Source organism: Lemur catta, chromosome 7 (genome assembly GCF_020740605.2).
Source record: "Lemur catta isolate mLemCat1 chromosome 7, mLemCat1.pri, whole genome shotgun sequence".
Lineage (NCBI taxonomy): Eukaryota > Metazoa > Chordata > Mammalia > Primates > Lemuridae > Lemur > Lemur catta.
Window position 1 is genome coordinate 91,242,948 of NC_059134.1, and position 21,915 is coordinate 91,264,862.

At 38.7% G+C, this 21,915-nt stretch overlaps 1 protein-coding gene across 1 annotated transcript in view; it reads left to right on the plus strand.

The window, feature by feature from the left end:
* Window positions 1–980: 980 nt before the first annotated feature.
* Window positions 981–21,915, plus strand: part of HSD17B12 (hydroxysteroid 17-beta dehydrogenase 12) — a 147,127-nt gene continuing 126,192 nt past the window's right edge. The window contains exon 1 of the mRNA XM_045557851.1: window positions 981–1,376. Within this exon, the coding sequence (XP_045413807.1) occupies window positions 1,217–1,376 (160 nt within the window). The 5' untranslated portion in view covers window positions 981–1,216. The remainder of the gene's footprint in view (window positions 1,377–21,915) is intronic.

Below are 21,915 nucleotides of genomic sequence, written 5' to 3' on the forward strand. Positions count from 1 at the left end.
ACAAAAACTCTTAAATCTTGAATCAGCAGCTCCTACTGGCTAAGAATAAATTTTAGGTACCTATGTGAGTTCAAACACATGCAAGAAAAGGAAACAAAAACTCCTGAAGGGAGGGTGAGAGAGTAAGTGTGAAGCACTTCATTACCTTATACAATTGTTAAACTTACCTTGTAGTCTTCCTCCTCTGGAACTTTGCTGAGGTAGTGCTCATGACTGCACACTTTTGTACCCACTCGAAACTCCATTCCACAATCCCCTCCCCGCACCAAACGAAAATTAAAAAAAAAAAAAAAGTCAAATTCTCTATCCTTCTTTAAGGAACAGTTAACAGATAGACTCTCTTTCCAAAACTAATTGTTCAGCAAGCTGTGTTCCTATAGTCTACTTTTCATTCATCTTTCAGCTCTTATGCCGTTGTGTATTATAGTTATTTGACTCCATCAAGTTACTTGCCCTGAACTCCAAGTCGTTGGGAACTCAGTGCTGTTAACGCTCAGCGCGGGAGGCCCGGCTTTAAGAGGGCCGTCAGTGAGCGAGTGTAACCCAAGCGAACGCGTGCGGCAGGGAAGACACGGAGACAGAAGACTGAAGCGTTTTTCGGAAAAGTTTATGGGACAAGTGACAGCACACTTAGTGATATATTAGTGTTTAATAAAGAAGTGAAAACAAAACCAAGGGTCCACGCCCACTTCTTACTACCACCTTCCCATTCATTAGCGGCTTCACTAATCCCATTCCCTCTTCAAACCAGAGCGCAAAGCAGGCTGGGTATGATCGGCCAATCGGAGCGCAATCTTCCGCAGTCGCGAGGGCGCTACAGCCAATGAGAGATCAGGGCACTTTGGTGGGGTGAGACAGACCGCTGGCTGGAGGAATCCTGGGCAGTGGTGACGCGCTTAGGAGGGACAGAAGCTTGATTGGCAGGTGGGCCATCCACCGCCTCAGAAGGGAAACCCAGAACGGTGCGCGCGGGAGCAGGCGTGGGCGGGGCACTGAAATGGAGTCAGCCAATGCCTGACGCACTACGCGCAATCACCAATGGCGACACGGATATGGCGACGTGGGCGGGGTTTCGACCCAAAGTGATGTAAGAGCTGCGCCTATTAGTACCGTTCTCGCCGTCACAGCCGGCGCCGACGCCTCCGCCTCCTTCTGGCTTCATTCATCATTTTTCACTGCTTTCATTCACGAAGATAGTGAGGCCTACTCGAAAGTCATGGAGAGCGTTGTCCCGGCCGCCGGTTTCCTGTATTGGGTGGGCGCGGGCACCGTGGCCTACCTGGCCCTGCGCATCTCGTACTCGCTCTTCACAGCCCTTCGGGTCTGGGGCGTGGGTAACGAGGCGGGGGTTGGCCCCGGGCTCGGTGAATGGGCAGGTGAGTTGGATGCAGCGCCGCGACCTCCCTCCTGCTGCGGCTCGCGGCTCGGACCCGGCGCTTGGCCTTACTCTCCCCACCTCTCTTCTCTCTGCGGCTTCGCGTCTCGCGTACCCACCCTGACTCCTCCCTTAGTCATGTTATGGCTTGCTTAGACTACTTGTGGAATTTTAAAATACCAAATACATTGGTGGCTCAACTCCGGGAGTCTAAAGTGTTGCTTGGTGGGTGCAGGAGAAAACTTAAATCCCTGGAGCTTGTGTCCCTTAAGGCATTCCGGGTTCGTGGCCCGGAGTCAGTCGCTTTGCTTCCTCCTTAGTCACACGCGACCTTTCTGGTTCGCCACTTGTGTTTTTAAAATAAAGTTTTTTCCTTGGTGTGAATACTGGTCCTGCGTTAAGGATGCATAGTATTCTCTTGGCTTTTGGGGGGTTAGTGGAATTTCAAAAGTCATTTTGCTCTGTGGAACCTTTCCTCCAGTTACATGGATTTGGGCTATTTCATATAATTTACAAAGCCCTTAAAAAGAAAATCCTCGCTAAACTATTCTGGAGTCACAATCCGCAAAGTGATAACTCTTGTAGAAAGCAAAAACACTACTTTTTGCGGAAGGACGTTTGTAGGAAAAAGTATCCTCACGAAGAATGAGCTAAACGTATGGATCTTTTTCTATCTAGTCGGAGGGTTTTAAAAATGGAGGACACAGGTCAGACTGGAGAAATTGGGAAAATTACCAGCAGGGAAGTTTTGCACTCACTTTTCTTCTTTTTCTGCCTTTTTTTGTTTACTTCTTTGCTTTATTTTTGTCTCTTTTGGCTTTTTTTTTTTTTATTAAGTGATTGCTTAGTATATGCTTGTGGTTGTTCTCTAATGTGATTATTTATTTTGATGTTTTATAATTGAATGTTCACTTCCTAAGCATTTTATTTAATTTTGGGGTGGTTAGGCATAGCTTGCGGACTAGGCTCAAGTAAGATACATGAATGTTACTCCATGTTCTTTACATTGTTCATTCAAAAACATTTAAACAGGCTAGTAGGGGAGACTTAATACTTTAACCTTTTGGGTTTATATTAGCATAAACATTAAGAGAAAACATCTCAAATAGTAATGCATACATATGTGAGATCTTTCCATTATGTGAGGCCACTATTAACATAATACTTCTTTTTCACAATCACCTGTTACCTTTTGATATTCTCTGATAAAGGAAGTGATGTGTTCAATTTGATTATAATCAAGATTATGTATGATTTCTCAATTGACTTGCCCAAGTTCTTTTTGTCAGCTTTGGAAAATTTATTGTCTTTTGCAATAGTTACACAAGACAGTAATGCCATAGGGACTTGTATCAAGGTAACATTTTGTAATTTGCGAGCAAAGACTGATGTTATTAGGCCAGGAGCGGTGGCTAACGCCTGTAATCCTAGCACTGTGAGCGGCCGAGGTGGGCAGATCGTTTGAGCTCAGGAGTTCGAGACCAGCCTGAGCAAGAGCGAGATCGCGTCTCTACTAAAAATGGAAAGAAATTATCTAGCCAACTAAAAATACATATAGAAAAAATTAGCCAGGCATCGTGGCACATGCCTGTAGTCCCAGCTACTCGGGAGGCTGAGGCAGGAGGATCGCATAAGCCCAGGAGTTTGAGGTTGCTGTGAGCTAGGCTGATGCCATGGCACTCACTCTAGCCCAGGCAACAAAGCGAGACTGTGTCTCAAAAAAAAAAAAAAAAAAAAAGACTGATGTTATTATAATTATTTTTTTAACTATCTATCTACTGGCTAATTGTTCAAATGGTAAGTCCAAGTCATGTATATGTGATTCTTAAAAGTCAAGTGATGTGACGTTGTCATCTCATAAGTAACATTTGTGTTGAAAAGATTTGGCCCTAGAGGTGGGATAGTTGATAAGTTAATGGAAGTGTTTCTATAAGATTTAGATAGAAAATTTGAACTAGAACGCTGGGACGGCAGAGAGGATCCTATTGTCATAATTGAAGTGAAATATTGATGTATTGATGAGTTCAGTTTACCCTGGATTTTTGGAAAATCTTTCTTTTTTAAGTGCTTAAGCAGAAGTGATCAAATTGTTACTTAGAATATTGCAAGTGGCCTGGATCTTAAAAGAAAATGCTGTCTTTATCTCTCTAAATTCAGGGACTCCTTTCAAAAACAAAGAAAATTAAGAGCAGCTCATCTTAAACAGGTTCTTTGTATCAGTTGGAGGGGTGAACTGAAATAATTAGAAAAAAAACAAACTAGCAGAGATGACACTTGAATAATTAGGATTAAAATGTGATTAAAAATAGATAATTTGTTTAACTAAAGTTATGATTTTGGAATTAATTGTTGTATATAAATAGCACTAGTAAGTTTTTTTCCCCCTATTAAATTGCTATCTTACTCTCGAGGCTCTGTTTACTCCCATGTAGATTCTTGAATAAATGCTAGTGTGAAGCAGTGTTAAGGGAGGCATTACCTCCTTTCTAGTACTAATGTTTGTTTAATATTTTCTTCTCCATAACCAATTAAATGTTTTTAAGTATTCTATACCAATATGTTGAATTGATAGCATATTTTTATTCTTGCTATTCTTTAGTTTCTTCATGTGAGTCTGTCTAATTTGCATCTATCGCCTTCACTTTATTTTAGGATCTTTATTTTAGATTTTAGGATCTAAGGGGCAGGGACCATGGATTCTCACTTTTTGTCTTTTCCCACAGTAACTGGCATATTGATCAGATAAGCTCTTCTAAACTTAGGAACAAAAAACTTTGAATAAACCTGAAATACAGGTATGCTTTGCATTAGTAAAAATATTCTAGATGACAGATTTCTTAGTCTGGTTAGGTTTTTAAGACCATCTATTACTTGGCCCATACTCTAATTTATCTCTGTCTTCTGATCAAGAGCTAGGTCATCTCTTTTTCCAAGTTCTTTCCAGTAACATTCCCCCTCAAGTGAATCAGCTTGGTTTAGACCCCTAGCAGGTGGGTACAGCCAATTTAGTAGGTAAGACTCCTTTGCCTATCATTGTTATATAGGTGCTTCCTGTATTTCTTAGGAGAACAAAAAGATCCTGTGAAAGTAGAGTGTCAGTTGTTTGAAGGTCAGAGTAGCAAGTAATCAAAAGAAGATTGCTAGCAAAGGCAGCTTGTACAAAATAAAGCAAAGAACAGTCATTCCTACAGAGCAATAAAGAATGTAATCTGTAAAATTTGCTTTGAGCATAGATAAAATTTGCATTTATTTGAGCAGTTTACATTTTGGAGTTCATCTAAAATGATTGCTGTCGAAATAAAGTGGAGATGATAGATGCAAAGGCAAGGTAAGTATGCTTCCAAAGTCAAAATATTTTATAAGTTTAAACACAAGACTCTGAGCACTTATTTTTAGTTTTTAATGGAGATGATATTGCTCCAGGCAGCAAATAATAAAGGATTCATAATAAAGGATTCATTAATCAGTGAGTTAGATTTTTAAAAACAGCTTTATTGAGATATAATTAATATACCATACAATTTACCCATTTAAAGTGTGCAATTCATGGTTTTTATTAGGTTCACAGGGTTGTGCAACCATCATCAAATCTAATTTCAGAACATCTTTCTCCTCCTCAAAAGGAACTCCGTACCCATTAGCTCTCACTCCCCAAGCCCCACACACTCTAGCCCTAGTCAACCGCTAATCTACTTTCTATGTAGATTTGTGACTGGCTTCTTTCATTTAGTATAATGTTTTCAAGTTTCATGTGCATCATAGCATGGAATCTGTACTTCCATTTCCTTTTCATTGCTGGATAATATTCCATTCTGTGGAGTGAGGTTAAATTTTACAAATGGTCTTCTCTGCATTTTGCCCTCTGCACATTTACATTAGTAAATCCCTAAGATGTTGCAGCTTTGGGTGTTGATGGAACTCATTTGGCTCTGTAGTATTCCATGGTTTCCCTAATTCAGTGGATAATGTCTTAAAAAGGGAGTAGGGTGGTGAGATTCTCCTGGAAAAGCCATTCATCAAAACATGCTTTGCATAGCCAACCTCCAAGAATGAAAGGATTCTCAAAATCACAGGTGTGATCACAATTTCTATTTTCACATTGGATAACTGCACAGGGTTTACCTCAAATGGCTGATGACTGTTTGAGTAACTATTAATAGTAGATGCCTTTCTTTAGGTTTTGAGGTATCACATGATTTGAAAAATTATGTGTGAAATGTTAATTATTTAAATTGGTAAACCCAGAAGAAATATTAATAACTACCATTTATTTATTTTTTGCCTCAGACCCTCTCTGAGTATAAGACTTTTTTTTTTTTTTTGGAGAGAGAGTGTCTTGCTATGTTGCCCAGGCTGGTCTTGAGCTCCCAGTCTCAAACAATCCTCCTGCCTTGGCCTCCCAAAATGCTAGGATTACAGGTGTGAGCCACTGTGCCCAGCATCACTACCATTTATTGAGTGAATCCTTGAAGTGTGCTGGACACTTGACCGATTATTATTATTATTATTATTATTTTGAGACAGTCTCGCTTTGTTGCCTGGGCTAGAGTGAGTGCCACGGTGTCAGCCTAGCTCATAGCAACCTCAAACTCCTGGGCTTAAGCGATCCTCCTGCCTTAGCCTCCGGAGTAGCTGGGACTACAGGCATGCGCCAGCATGCCCGGCTAATTTTTTCTATATATATTTTAGTTGGCCAGATAATTTCTTTCTATTTTTTAGTAGAGACGGGGTCTCGCTCTTGCTCAGGCTGGTCTCGAACTCCAGAGCTCAGAAGATCCGCCTGCCTCGGCCTCCCAGAGTGCTAGGATTACAGGCGTGAGCCACCGCACCTGGCCCGGGTGGCCACTTTTGTGCACTTCTTGGTTATCACCTCTCAGAGACCATTTCTCTCTGGGGGAAGGATTTAATCACTATGGTATGAGAAGTTCTTCTCTTACCAGGGACTGAGTGATAGGGTTGTTGAATGAACCCTGAAACTGGGTTATTGTTTCTCATGGTAACATAATACCATGGTGTGATACTTGAAAAGCCTGCCACAGATCTGTTTCAGAAGGAATGCTTTGTTTTATTTATTGATTTTTATCTAGCAAAACAAGGCATTTTTGTCTTCTCTCTAACTGGTAATTTAAGGGAGACTATCCAGTTTCTGGAAAGTTATCTTTGCCACCATTAAGTGAAGTTATTTCTATTTAAATAACCTAGTTATTGCAGGAAGGGTGGAAAGGCTAGACAATTTAAGAATTTGAACAATTAGTGTACCTAAAGAGTATTAAATTGGAAAACAGTACAGCTAACAAACAGATTGGCTTTGGAGTCAGTTGGGCAAGGACAAAAGCTTTGCTGCTTACTAAGCCATTTGACCTGAGGCAAAGATAGTTAACCTCTCAGCATAATTTTCTTCATCAGGATTCTTACTATGAAGAAATGAGATGTAAATGAAGTTCTAATGTAGTCTTTTGTATGTTTTTATGGATATCAAATAAGATGTACTTAAAAGAGCATTTTTTGTTTTTGAGACAGTCTCACTCTGTCACTTGGGCTAAAGTGCAGTGGTGTCATCATAGCTCACTGCAACCTCAAACTCCTAGGTTCAAGCAACCCTCCAGCCTCTGCCGCCCAAGGTGCTAAGATTATAGGCATGAACCACTACTCTTAGCCAAGAACATCTTTTATTTGTATAAATTACTCTTACTTGATGAAAAGGGATTGTTGACCGTAGTTCAGTCAGCAGTTATACTACTGAAAATCTAAAGTTATGAATAGATCAGTTAGGAGGTGATTAGTACAACTGCAAAAGAATTCCTTGCTTGGTTGAAAAGATTTACTAAGCAATTTCTTTATATTTGGTTCTCCTTAGTGAATCTAAGACAGGATGGACTTTTCAATTACATTTGTAAAAAACCTTAGAGTCACCTTTGCATCTTCTCCACATAGAGTCTGTGAAGAAATACCATTGACTCTAACTTCAGAATATCCATAATGCAGTCGTTTCTAAGCCACCAAAATCTCTTGCTTCCATGACAACAGTAACAGTCTCCTGTCTCTCTGCTTCCACCTTGGCTCCCCTACAGTTGGTTCTTACACAGCAGCCAGAGTGATCCTTGACAAACCTGAGTCAGCTCATGTGCTGCTCTGCCCAGATCTCTCCAGCAGCTTCTCATCCACTCAGATTAAAACCCAAAATTTGTTCCGTGCTTTAAAGAAGGCTTAAACCACCTGTCTCCTGCCTCCTTTTACTTCTAACCTCGTCTCTGCGCACTTTTCCTTTTCCTCTCTCCCTTCCAGCCACACTCACCTCTTGCTGTTTCTTGAACGGGTTGGCATTGCTGCCTTGGGATCTTTGCTTTTCCCTCTTCACAAAATGCTCTTCTCCCAGATGTCCATGTGGCTGACCCTTATTACCTCCTTCAAGTCTTTGCTGAGATATTACCTTCTCAGTAGAACTAACCCTTCTGCCTTTAAACTCATAGTCCTCTCTCCGCTACCCCCAATCCAATCCTATACCCTACCCTACTTTTCCTTTTTGTCGTAGCAATTATCACCATCTCCCCTGCTGTATACTTTGCTCACTCATGATGTTTCTAGTTTGTCTACCCCTGTTGCAATGTAAAGTATCATAAATGAAAGGATCTTTGGCTTTTTGTTCACTTATATATCTTCAGCACCTAGAGCAGGGCCTACACATAGTACCAGTACGCATTGGTTGAATGAATGAAAATATCTATTAAGTAAAGTATTCTAATTTTTTGTTTGTTTGTTTTTCTTTATAAAGAGACAGAGTCTTGCTCTGTCGCCCAGGCTGGAGTGTGCTGGCACAATCATAGCTCACTGCAGCCTCAGGGCTCAAGCCATCTTCCTGCTTCGGCCTCCTGAGTAGCTGGGACTATGGGCACATGCTACTAGGCCCAGCTAATGTTTTTATTTTCTTTGTAGAGTTGAGAGTCTTGCTGGTCTTTAACTCCTACCCTCAAGTAATCATTCTGCCTTGGCCTACCAAAATGCTGGGATTACAGGTGTGAGCCACTGTGCCCAGCCTCCAGTTTTTTTGTTTTTTTGTTTTATAAGTGAGGAGTGTCTTACTTTGTTGCCCCAGCTGGCCTCCAATTCTTGGGCTCAATCAGTCTTCCTGCACCAGTCTCCCTGGTAGATGGGATTGTAAGTATGAGCCACTGCATCTGGCTTCCAGTATTTTTGAGATTATGGGGTAATGTATTTTTGTGGGTTATCTTCCCTTTCTACAGTATCTTAAGTTATTACAAATCAAAGAAATATAGCAGTACTCCATCCTTTAAAAATGAAATTATTTATCTAAAACCAAAATAGACTATAACCTCAGAAAGAAGTTCTCTTAACATAGACTCTGGAACTATGCTCTACCTGTTTTTTTTTTTTTTTTTTTTTTTGTACTTTGAAGAGCAAAAATCATCTCCTATTTTATTTCTTTCTGAGAAATGAAATGCATTTTCTTGGCATCATTGCTCACAGTGCTGATATATGAGTAGGACTTTACAAAGTATTGAATAAACTATTTGCCAAGGTATCAGGGATTTGATCTATAAATTAATAGATAGTAAGTACAGAAGAAACTTTTTAAAAAAATGTCTCCAGAAAGTGTTTAGAGTGTTATAGTTTTCATTTGTTGTATATTTGCCTAAATGATTTAACATTTCATCACTTTGCAGTGATTGGCCTGCAGTGTTTTTTTGTTGTGTTTTTTCATGGCAATTAGGCCAACCTCTGTGGGCTGTCTGCTGTGGTTCTTATTTGGCAAAGGTTCTGCTCTACTTGGTTTTGAATCCCAGCTCTGCCACTTACAAACTCTATCACTTTAACTTCTGTGTGCCTCAGTTTCCTCATGGGGATAAATAACAGGTTGGAAGTACTAATTAAATGAGGTTAAATTATTTAATGGGTGCGAAATACTTAGAAAGTACTTGACATTTCTGTAGTAAATGCTATAGAAATGCTAACTGATATTATTATTGTTGTTATATCTGCTGTCACTTTTATCTGTGGGGATGATTCTTATTTTGATCTATATCCATCTTTTCCAGATTTTTCTTCAAATTTCTAATGATTTACTGTGTATCCCTTCTGGATGATTATCAAAGGCTTCAATCTTAGCATGTCTAAAATTTAGCTTTTCTATTCTTCCAACCTGCTCTGGACTTACTTATTTTTGCTAATTATGTCATCATCTTGCTAGTCATCCAGCCCTAAATCAGGGATGGCAAATTCAAACGTCTCAGGCAGATAAAGTGAGTGAGCGAAGTGGGCCTGGTATAAAAGCATTTTGGGACGCTGTTCAGGCGATATTGGCATAGTCCCCTGAGATTTTTCATTAAAGTCTCAAATTTAGGTTTTCATGTGGGAATTCTCTTTTTAATGTTGATGCAGATTTCTCAAGTTTACTCTGTTGGCCAAATAAATTATGTCAGTGGGCCAAATGCAGCAAGTGGCCAGTTTGCTCCCTCATTTCTAAGTCTTAGAATCACACTTTGTGTTCCACATCTAGACAGGAAATTCGCAACTCTTACTGAATCTACCCCTGCAGTTTCTCTGACATTTATCCCTTCATCTATGTTCCCCTAATATATCACATCCCTACCAAATCTTATATGCATGCCTATGCAAATTTAATCTACCGGTAAAGCCTCCAACCAAGTTACCCCTTCCTTTTATCTTACACAAAAACTTCAGAAGTTTCGTGTTTCTGCAAACATCAAACTCATTGGCCCTTTTTGATCCTGCTCCTATGTCTATTTCTGGTGTTATCTCCTTATGCACCTTCCTTGGATGCATCCCTGGATGACTTCCTGTGTTCCAGATGTGCTTGTGCTTTCCTACTTCCTGCTTCCATGGCCTTGCTTGTGCGGAGGCATTTAGTAGGTTTCAGTGGTGGTTGAATGTGGATTTCACTCTGCCTGAGATCCTCTTTCTCCTATTCCACACTCTTCTTCACTCTTTCTGTTCGTGAAATTCTACCTACTTTTCAGAGTGTAGATTATGAATTTTTTCCTCGGAGGCTGCCCAGATGGAACTGATTATGCACTTTTGGAACTCTGATAGTACTTGTTTTGTTCTTTTTTGTGGGCCTTTTCACACTTTATTAGAAATGTGTGTGCACATGTTTTAACTCATTTGTTCCAGAGTATACTATAGTATTTAGTGAATGAATGTTTTTTCCTTGAAGTTCTGGTGTGTTTCAACTGGGGATGGGGTGTTTTGGCTTTGGTTTTGTATTTTTTGTTTTACTTTGCAAGATAATTTGTACACCTTTTTTTCCTGTTTGTTTTAAAACCTCAAGTGCCACACGCCTTAAAAGGCTAGATTGAAAATAAACCAAGGCTGGTTAGACAAAAGACTGGTTGCGGGGTTCTGATAGCACAGCCATGATAATAGTTTTGAAAGTGTGAAATGCAGTGAGATCGAAAAGATGTCCTTGAGTAGCATTGGTAACAAACTGACCTTTCTTCATCTGTGGTTTTAGAAAATTGTTACAGGGAACTGAGCACTCGGCCACAGATAATAAACGTTTAAATATTCATAGAATTTTGGTAATATATTTATTATTCATCCCCAAGTCTTCTTTACAAAATTGTTGCCAGTAAGTTTTCTTTTAGTAAGAAAGATTTTTCCAATTAAAGTTTCAGTGAAACCTTGCTAATTGGTGAGACTGAGATGAATTTGTGAAAGATTAAATTCTAGGATATGTTGGCCAAAATGTAGTTTTTAATTTTGAAGTCCTGATAAAATGAATCCAAGCATTCTATAAGTGTCAAATTTTTTGCATTGTTGGAGACAACTGAACCAAATTTCCTGGAAAATCTTTGGTAAAGGCATTGAATGGTAAGTATTTAGAACCAATAACTGATAGAAGGTTAACCACAGAGCATTGAGTATATAGTTTCTTTGCCTTATGGAAAGAAATGAATCCTACAGTTGGTTGACAATCTTTGCAAAAGCCATTTTGTGACAAACTTGAGACTATGGAAAATTCATCAGGAGGCAGAAGAGAATAATCATAGAATAGCAAAACCAGAAGAGATGTTAGCAACCTCTTCAAATATTACGGATATATGTGCTGAAAGAGGTAATGACTTGCTGAAGATTATGCATCCAGTTACAGAATGGCCAGGCAAGACAGGTCAGTGGCAAAGGGGAGAAGATGGTGGATGCATGTAGCATAGATTGATTAAAAGCAGTGACAGGAGTGATGAGCAGCAGGCTGACAACAGAGTAGAAGAGATTTGTTGGGGATGAATTGGAGGAAAACTGGCGAGGAGGAAAAGCAGAGGTGATTAGTAGTAACGATGAGGATGCTGGCAGAACTGGACTTCAGCACACAATCCTTCAGCCCTCTCTATATAAGAGCCTGAACTCTGAAAGAAATGACAAGTACCCCTGTCGCCCTTGAGGGCATCATTATGCTGTGCTCTTAGTACACCCTACATAGACATTAAGAGTGGGGGCACTTATTCATTGTCTATAGTGGTATAAGCTAAGTTGGTTGATCCAATACCTCTTACCTATAGTCTCAGCTGTGCTTATACCCCAAACTGCTGTTTATGTTGACACTGAATTGCCAAGGAATTATTGTATTGTTTTACTATATGCTTCTCAAGGTGGCCAGGAAAGGGTGCAGTACTTTTTAGAAATTTAAATACCAGTTTTAAAGTTCCCTTAACGTTCCTCGTATGTAGAAAACTCATTCCCCAGATTGGTTTTGCTCTAATGACTGGCGTGAACTGCTTACAACCAAACTACCTTCCAGTAGCAATATTTGCAGCCTTGCTTTAGTGATAGCTGAGACTCTAGTCCTGTCACAAATAGTGCTTATACAATGATCTTGCACATTCAACCTTATAATTTTGCTGTGGATCAGTGAGCTAGTGCTTATCTGTGTGTTCAATGCCTATCATTGCCTGTTATGTGAAAGGAGGTGATGATCTCTTTATAGATAATGTGGGAAAAAAACCACATTGGGCTAGACAACAACATTCACACATTTTGAATTAGAGAGCCTGAATTAATAAAATTTTACTGTAATGATGACATCTTAATTTACAAAGTCCTTTTCAAGTATTCTTGAAAGCTTTCCACAACAACCCTGCAAGGCAGGTTCGGATTGGTTTTGTTATTTCCACATAGTATACCAAGACGATATGGAGATACAGTGACACTGTAAGGATTACAAAGCTAGTAAATAGCAGAAGAAATTGAATCTAGGTTTTCTGACTCTAGGCTCCAGGTTCTTTCCAATTTACTGCCAAAGTTCCTGAATAAGAATGACTTTAAGGCAATTTGGAATAGTTGCACAAGAGCTTCTAAGTCGGAGAGTTCCTCAAATGTTGTTTGAAAGTTAAAATCTTTTTATGTCATGGCAGTATCCAGACTCACATGGATCATATGAATCAGTTCAGTGTGCTTGTTAAATACATATTGTAGGGCTTCACTACAGACTTAGTGAATCTAAGAGAAGAACACGGTACCATGCGTTTTTAACAAATTAGATGAGTCTTAACATCACGCATTTTGGGAAACACTGGAGTAGCCCTAGAAGAAGACAGTGGATTATCCATGCAGGCTTTTTAGCCAGATATCTATTCTTGATACCAGGGCGTGATTTATAATAGTGTTAAAACTTCCAGTGCTCTAAAAAAAAAAAACAAAACCCCAAACCCCACAAAAAACAAACAAACAAAAACTTCCAATGATTTCTGTACTAAATATTTGCTCATAATTTTGACAGTTATATAGGGATTCTGCTACAGGCCAGTTCAGTATGTGTGCCTCTGAAATTGATCAAAAACACAACACTTGCAACTTCAATATGTTGCTTGTGCAGGTGAGAGCCACACACAGCACATGCAGTATTTCCCACCAATTGGACATTGCTGGTGAAGGTAGGGGAGTCAGTAAGAATGGGTTTGGTAAATGCAAAATAATAGGATTTTAATTTGTTTTTGGTTTAAGTAGGTCCATAGAAGCATAGGTGCAGACTTCAGAAACTTAACTATAATAATGTAGAGAATAGTATTTTGTTCTTATTTATTTTTTAGTGGTCCCATATCTTAGTTCATTTTTATTACATTTAGAGAAAAGAAAGTTTTAAGTCTGCTTTCTTTTCTTAGAGGCGGGTTGTAAAAAATTACTGTTTCAATATATGAACTTGAAACAAATTATTGGGAAAATAATATTAATGATACTTTTTGATGATGATTCTTAAAGAGCCGATAGACTGAAGAAGATGTTCTAGTTAGTTTTTCTTTCTTTTTTTTTTTGTAAGTCCTCCAAATGATGAGGAAGAAGGAAAATGGGCTTAGGTTCAACCAAAAGAAATTTAGACTTTAGCTGGCTATCTGAATGACCTTTGTAATGATTATAGAGTGGAATTGGGTTGTTTGTTCATTCAGCCGATAATTATTTATTGTGTGTTGATTATGTGCCAGACCTAGTGCTGGGTTTGGGGATATAGTGGTGAGCAAGAAAGTCACAATCTCTGTCTCCACTGGTCTGGCAGAGGACACAGACATTACATAAGCAGCTCCAGAAAGTGTACTAGGAGCCAGCTATGGGAGCACTAACACAGTTCAAGTGTTTAGAGAAGGTTTTCTGGAAGAAGTAATTTAAGATGTAGAAGAAGAGTAGAAAGATGGTGATGAAAGAGTAGAAGGGTACTTCTCTGTATATCTGAATTAACTCATTTAATCTGCACCTAATCCAATAAGGTGGGTTCTATGAATATCCCCATTTTACTGAAACAAAGCTAAAATAGAGAGAGGTCAGGAATTTGCCCAAAGTCACATAGCTAGTAAGTGGAGGAGCACCAGGGATTTGAACTCAAATCAGTCTCATGAGCTTCCTCTCTCAACCACCATGCTAAATGCATTGATGAATTAGAGAATGGCAGGTGAGGGACGATGGAGGACAGGGGAGTATTTCAAGCAAAGGGAACAACTTGGGTAAAGGAGAGAAGCAAGAGTTGGGGCTAGAGAAATGCAGGCAGGGGCCAGATCCTACAGGACCTAGAGGCCATAGTAAGGGGTTTGTTTATCTGAAGGACAGTGGAAAACCATTGAAAGATTTTAAGCAGTAAAGTGTCATGATCAAATTTGTATTTTGGAAAGTTTCCTCTGGTATTTTGGAGAATGGATGTGAAGGTAGCAACCCAGGACCGGGGGGCAGGGGTGAGGGGAGCAGGAAGAGACTGGTGGTGGTAAACTAGGCATTGGGTGATGGCGGCTTGGATTAAGGTAATGGCAGTAGAGACTGAGAGAGGGAGTCAGGCAAGAGAGGAGGTGGCAGTCAGGGGTCCTTGTCATAAATTTATGGTTGTGGGGGTGTAGGAAGCAGCAAAGTCCAGAAGGACTGTGAGATGTCTGAGCCTTGGGCACTGACATAAACACAAGGAGAAGCAGCCAGCTTTGAGAAGAAAATAATGAGGTTGATTTCTGACAGGTTCTGTGTGGCCGTTAGGCAACCTTACTATAAATTAGTGCCAAACTGAGCCAGATGTTCTAAATTCCTTGCCTGAGTTCTCCAGCCATCATTTATAGCTGTCCTAAATTATATGCTATATTTTATAGTCTATAGAAAAGTTTGGTGCCTCAGCATGTCATAGTTTAGGAAAGGGAAAACATTATTTTTGAACAGTTTGAGTGTATCCCACGTAGCACTTTGTGCTATGGTTTGGTAAATCAGTTTGCTGTTTCTTTTTTGGACAAGAAGTATAGTGGCAAATGCTGTGGATTGTCACAAGATCACCTGAATTCCTATCTCAGCTTTCCCACCTTTCTACCTGTAACACTTATTAGCTGTGGAATCTTTCGTCAGCCATTCTGTTTTTTTCATCTTTCAAATGTGTCTAAAAATGCCCACTTTGTCTAAGTTGTTAAGAGTCTTTGGAAGCACAGTAGAAAGTACAAAAGGTTTCAATTAGGAACCTAGAAACAGAATTGCCCTTTGAGTTGATCAGATTGTTTGTGTGAGATTCAGATTGCTTCAAGATTTATTTTGGGATCTGTTGCAACTTTGTTGTGATTAACACTTAAGTCTCTTTTGATGTGATTATCTAGTATATGTCAATTTTAGAATATACTTAAAACAGATTTTTTTTTTACAATTTTGTTAATGTAAGCTGTGTTTCTAAATTAAAAGTTAATCTGATTTAACCACTAATTGTTAGTTTTAAAGAAATGCCTTAAGCTTCAAATTTATTTATTTATTTATTTTTTTAAGACAGAGTCTTGCTTTGTTGCCCCGGCTAGAGTGAGTGCCGTGGCGTCAGCCTAGCTCACAGCAACCTCAAACTCCTGGGTTTAAGCAATCCTACTGCCTCAGCCTCCTGAGTAGCTGGGATTACAGGCATGCGCCACCATGCCCAGCTAATTTTTTTCTATATATATATATATATATATATATATATATATGTATATTTATTTTAGTTGGCCAGATAATTTCTTTTTATTTTTAGTAGAGACTGGGGTCTCACTCTTGCTCAGGCTGGTCTCGAACTCCTGACCTCGAGCGATCCACCCGCCTCGGCCTCCCAGAGTGCTAGGATTACAGGCGTGAGCTACCGCGCCCGGCCTCAAATTTATTTTTAACCTATACAAAAGGTATGGTTAGGTACTATAATGGATTAAGGATATAGTTAAATTATTGCTAGTGGGGTGTCATTTCAACTGTGGTATAATTGGAAGACTTTAATAGCTTGACATAACTGTTTAAAGTCCCATATTATATTATAAGCATTATTATAAGAGATGATTATAAGTTCCTGTCATTTCTCACTCAATACCCCACTATTCCTTTCTCAGGGTAAAAGATATTTAGAGAGTTCTTTTTCTTTAGAGATTTTTTATTGTTTTCATTTTTATTTAAGCAAAGTTCTTATGATGTTACGACATAACAATATCCTTTAGATATCTATAGCAAAAGTATCATCTTTGAAATGAGGGAATATCTTCCAGAATGTACTTTGAATCTAATTTTTAAAAATACAGCAAGGATTAGGATTATATATAAATATCTAAATCTCATAATATATTTGTTTCCAAATACATATATTACTTCTTTGAAAATTGTGAATTACTTTTTATTTTTTCAAATTATTTGTTAATATTACTGCAAATGGAAACTCAATTTTTCACCTTTTGTGTTACTGTCTTACTTTTGGTTCTCACAGAAGCAGGTTTGAGACTCATTCAAGTACAAGCAGTTTATTTGAAACGTGATCCCAAGAAACACCAGTGGAGAGTGAGACAGAGAAGGGAATTTGACCAATAAAGGGGGCATTATCAAACACTGTGGTCCACTGGCACGTAATCCTACTGCGGAACTCTGGAGCTAATGCAGAACACAAGTTTCAGAGTTATCTCACCTGAGGGGCCGGGAAGCTTAGGTATTTATACACCAGTGGCCGTTAGTCATTGGATGAGGGCTGCTGGTAGGAAGGAGCATTAATTCCCTAGTGCTTCTAGTCTACTGTGCACTTGGGTGTTGCAGCATCAGTCATCAGGGAAAGTCCTTGGCCACAGAGATGCATTTGGAATGTGTTCCCAGTGGTCTGGTCAGAGAGGATATGGGCAAGGCACCACCAGCTTAGCTATAAGTCCCATCACAATATTTGCACTTGATTTCATTTTCTTTAAACAAAGCAACAAAATAAGCCTGAGGAAAAGGTAGAAAAGAAGTTAATTCTAGGAGATAATAGAAGAAATATAGTATATTTGAGGCATAAGTTGATGTATGTTATAATCTTTCATGTGGGTGGAGGTTTTGCCACCTCTCAGGGTGGTTGATGGGTTGGCCTATTTTAACTATTTTAACATTTTCTATAAATATAGATGTCTGCTGACTAAATATTGAATGGACCCTATAGGTTTGTGTTTGTGTTAAAGTATGAATTAATCTCTTCCTCTTCATAATTTAATTCTGATCTACCGAATGGACGATAATTTCCACATGGTCAGTACAGAGTGAGTACAACACTTGGGGAAGGTGTAGCAGATATATTAATAGTTGATAGCTTATTGACAGAATCCCAGATTTGTATAGGTACTGGATAACCATATACTTCAGGCGAAGTTAGCCCCCTCTTCAACCCCAAGGGCCAAATCTTGATTAGTTTAAGCCCACCTTGGAGATTCCTTTCCCCTTGCTAGTGGTTGGTTTAGGAATGGGCAGTATTGCAGTTCTGGCCAACAAAACGTGAGAGATCTGCTGGAAGGAGCGCTTCCTTAGCCTTAAAAAGGGCAGGAGAAAGGGTGTTATGTGAGGATGTGATCCCTGGAGCCCTCCTTGAGACTAGAGGAAACAACCTGGGGAAAGAACGAACACACTGAGGATTGCAGAAAGAGGGAAAGTGGCTGGGACCTTGATGCTGTCGCTGAGCTGCTGAATTCACTCTCTGGAAGTGCCTTACACTTCCTGTTGTTTTGAAATAATAAGTCCCATTTTTCTTAAGTGATCTCTGTTACTTGCAGCTGAAAGCATCTTAAGCTACAGATTCAGTAGAAGAGGGGGGAAATTTTCTTGTTTTGAATAAAATTTTATCATTGATTTAAAGTCCTGTGGTTTTGAGTGAACTGTTCATTTGAATACTGAAATGGATGAAAGGAGGAAAACTTTTGTATGGGATACGGTTGCAAGTCTCACTAAATAAACAAAGTCTCATTCTTGATTATGCTGGTCATTAAATTATTTTAGTGCCCAGGTCTACAGTTTATAAAAGCAAAGAGTAGGGATGTGTGGGAATTGTCTTATTGCCATTATTTTTTGAGCACTGTTAACAAATGATTCAGAAATATTGGTTTTTTTCAATTAACTTGAAGTAAGTTTCTTAGGATGGTCTACTTTAAGTTACTCTAAATAACTATTTTTGCAAGTGCCTGGTAATCTGGGGACTGTGGCCCAATGTAGTTCAACTGAATTTGAAAAGGATCAGGACAGGGTATGAAGAAGTGATGGCAGGGTGGGTACATGTATGTGTGGGTATGTTACTGTCCTTAGTGCATATTTCTGTCTAATTACATTCCAAAGCCGTTAAGAATTTAATAATGTTCATTAGCCTGGGGGTACAATCTTAACCCTGCCCTTTCCCCATATTAATGTATTAAGTATAAAAGATATGTAATCCATTTCAGATATTCCTGGTTAGAAAGTATAAGGTTAGAGATTCCATGGTATTTAAATTCCTTTATTTTAAAAATTGAAATGATGGAGAAATGTGCCATATGGATTACTGAAAAGTGGGAGCAAAGTATATGGAGCTCAGGAACAGGGACTTGCTTTTTATCCCCGCTGGGGATGTGGCCTTCCTGATGCTGAGTATGTTTTAAGAACCAGGAGAGCCCAATGTATGTGTATAAATATTGCTTTACAAAGGAGATAGAGATTGTTTATCTTGAATACCAGTAATATAAGGCCAACATCTAAAAGGACAATATGAAATTAATCCTCTCAGGCTGTGAAGACTCTGATCTTTCACTATCACTGGGGGTTTAAGGGAAACTGTGGTTGCTTTGTGTGGGAGTATCTCTTCTGATAAGAGAGATTCAATAATTTAGTCAAACTTTGCCCTGATAATGAAGGGGGGTGTGTGGGGTAGGTTCTTTCTTGCCTTCCTGTTTTATAGGAGAAGCACTCACTGGTTTTGGAAAGACAACTCTTCTGTATTTAAGGTACAGTATTATTGTTGACTAATAAAAGAATCTGATAATGGGTCAAAGGCAAATACAAGGTTAGGAAAGCTATTATTATGGGGTTTAATTTTGGAGTTTCTATTCATCTTTTCCTCTTTATTTTTTGTTACATTTTTTATATTACTATCAATTCTGTCCTTTATTTGATACTGGTACCTCATATAGAGATATGACATATATCAGATACATTGTCAAGGATAGGATAGAACATCAGGGAGATTATATCATCTATTAGGTTCTCTTCATGCTCCCATAATTATTGTTATTTAATTGATTCAGTAAATATTTGATCATCTTTGGTGTGTCAGACTCTTTGCAATGTGCTAGAGGTGTAGCTATGAACAAAATGGGCAAAGTCCTCACTCTCATGGAGCTTGCATTTTAATGGGGAAAGATGGACAATAAACAAATATTTGGTAAGTCTGGTATGAGATATACTAAGAAGAAAAATAAAGCAAGGTAAATAATAGAAAATGACAGGGGAAGATGGGGACAAAGTTTGTTTCTCTGCTATTTTACATAGGGTAATTAGGGAAGATTTTCTCATTAAGGTGATGTTTAGGCTGAGACCTATATAGAATTTCTTCACTAACTCCAACCATACAGGCCTCCTTGCTGTTTCTTGTGCACCTACAGCACAAACTTTATATTAACTTATCCCTTTGCCTAGAATACTCTTTTTATAGATTGCCATGATTTAAATAGGGGAAAGGACTGGGAACGATCAGTTGTGTTATCAGGCAAATAGAATTCCTTAGTCCCTTACAACTGCAGAGGATAAGTCTGGCTGCCATTGAATTATGCAGAAGACGCTAGCTGGGACTTTTGGGTTTCTTTAATGAGTCACTTTTAAAATAACATGCATAATTTGTTTAAATATAGACTATGTTTAGATGAATTTTTTTTTTTTTTTTGAGACCAAGTCTCACTGCGTCATCCTGGCTAGAGTGCAGTGGTGTCATCATAGTTCACTGCAACCTCAAACTCCTAGGCTCAAGCAATCCTCCTGCCTCAGCCTCCCGAGTAGCTGGGACTACAGCCACGTGCCACCACTCCTGGCTAATTTTTAGTAGAGATGGGGTCTCGCTCTTGTTCAGGCTGGTCTTGAACTTCTGAGCTCAAGCTATCCTCCTGCTTCGGCCTCCCAGAGTGCTAGGATTACAAGTGTGAGCCACTGCACCCAGCCTAGATGATCTTTTTGAAGACTTAATCCCACCCAAGTTATTTCACCCCACTTGCTACTTTACAAAAATTAACTTTGACTATTATAACAAAAAACTGACCTGTCTTCATCAGTTTGGGCTACTATAACAGAATACCATAAACTGGAGGGCTGAAACAACAGAAATTTATTTCTCCCAGTTTTGGAGACTGGAAAGTACAAAATCAAAGCTCCCAATGTTTGGTGAGGGCATTGTTCGTGGTTTGTAGATGGCTATCTTTTCATTGTATTTGCACATGCTTGTGTTTCTTCTTATTTGGGCACTAATCCCATTCATGGAGATTCCACCCTAATGACCCAATAACCTCTCAAAGGCCCTACCCCCAAATACCATCACATTGGAGATTTAAGCTATTATGTAACATATGAATTGGGGGTTGGGGGAACACGAACATTCAGTCCATAGCATAAATTACAATAGTTTGTCGACCTAATAAAACATGATATCCTGGGTAATAGCCATAGAGAATTGTCTTATTACATTACTTTTACACAAATAAAAGCTTAGAAAGCTTACTGGTAAGTTGAAGCCTGATAGTTTTATACTAAAGCAATTTTTAAAACAACAAAAGGCTATTGTTTTTTAAGCTTCTCTGAAAATTGTACATTTATTGACTTTATCTAGAAGTGCAGTATTTATGTGTCTCTGCTAATCTTTTTTTTCCTAAACATTTGAAAATATTTTGCACTACACCCTTAGAACTGGTTAGGGTTATAAAGAAAAAGCAGTTCTGAATGAATTGCTGCTGAATAGCATCCCCTGTTGGCTTAACTTTAAAATGATTATGCAAAAAACAAAAATAAGCCTATTTTTTGCTGAGTATATAATTTATGTCATTGCAAAAGAACTGAGTGGTTTCACACCACATGTTCATGGAGATGTCTTACGGGGACAGTGGTAGCCAGGTGTACTATTGTTGAAAAGAAGAATTTCTATTTTTATGTATTCTTTAGGTAAGTCTGTGCTTAAACTGGGTCATTTCTACCATTATGTTTTATCTTCCTTTGCTTTCCACCTGATCTTTTATTTATACTTTATAGATAGTGGTATTTGGAGCGTAATTGGCCACTAGCCAATTAGTGATTATCTTTTATAATGGTTTTCAAGGAGAACAGAGATAAATGAAATTCCAAAATATTACTGAAACATCCTTCCCAACAGCAGCTTTAACCTTCTTTCTCATCTATACTTTTTCTGGAACTGTACAACAGATGAAATTAGATGTCACCAAATTTTCTTTTTAGCTAACTGTGCCCTCCAGTGGAGAAAACACAGGACAGTGAAATAGCTCAGGTAGTAAGCAGCAGGGAGGAGAAGATGTAGCACAGCTAGGTTAAGATTCAAGCTACACAACTAATTTCTACATGAAAGAAGTAGTTTTTGCCCTTTATAAGCAAGACTATTATGCATAAGTCCTCTTCTTTATGAGTTTGTTGATGATCCAAAGCAGTACTTTGACTTAATGCCTTTGATGCAATGCTTTACAGCTTTTGATCCCTTCTGTTATGACATATTCGGTATATGAAACGTTAGGCAAGTCTAATAGAAGTTGAGAGTAGGGAGTAATTAGATTTTGCCCCCTAGAATGAACTCAAATGGTGACTTTTAA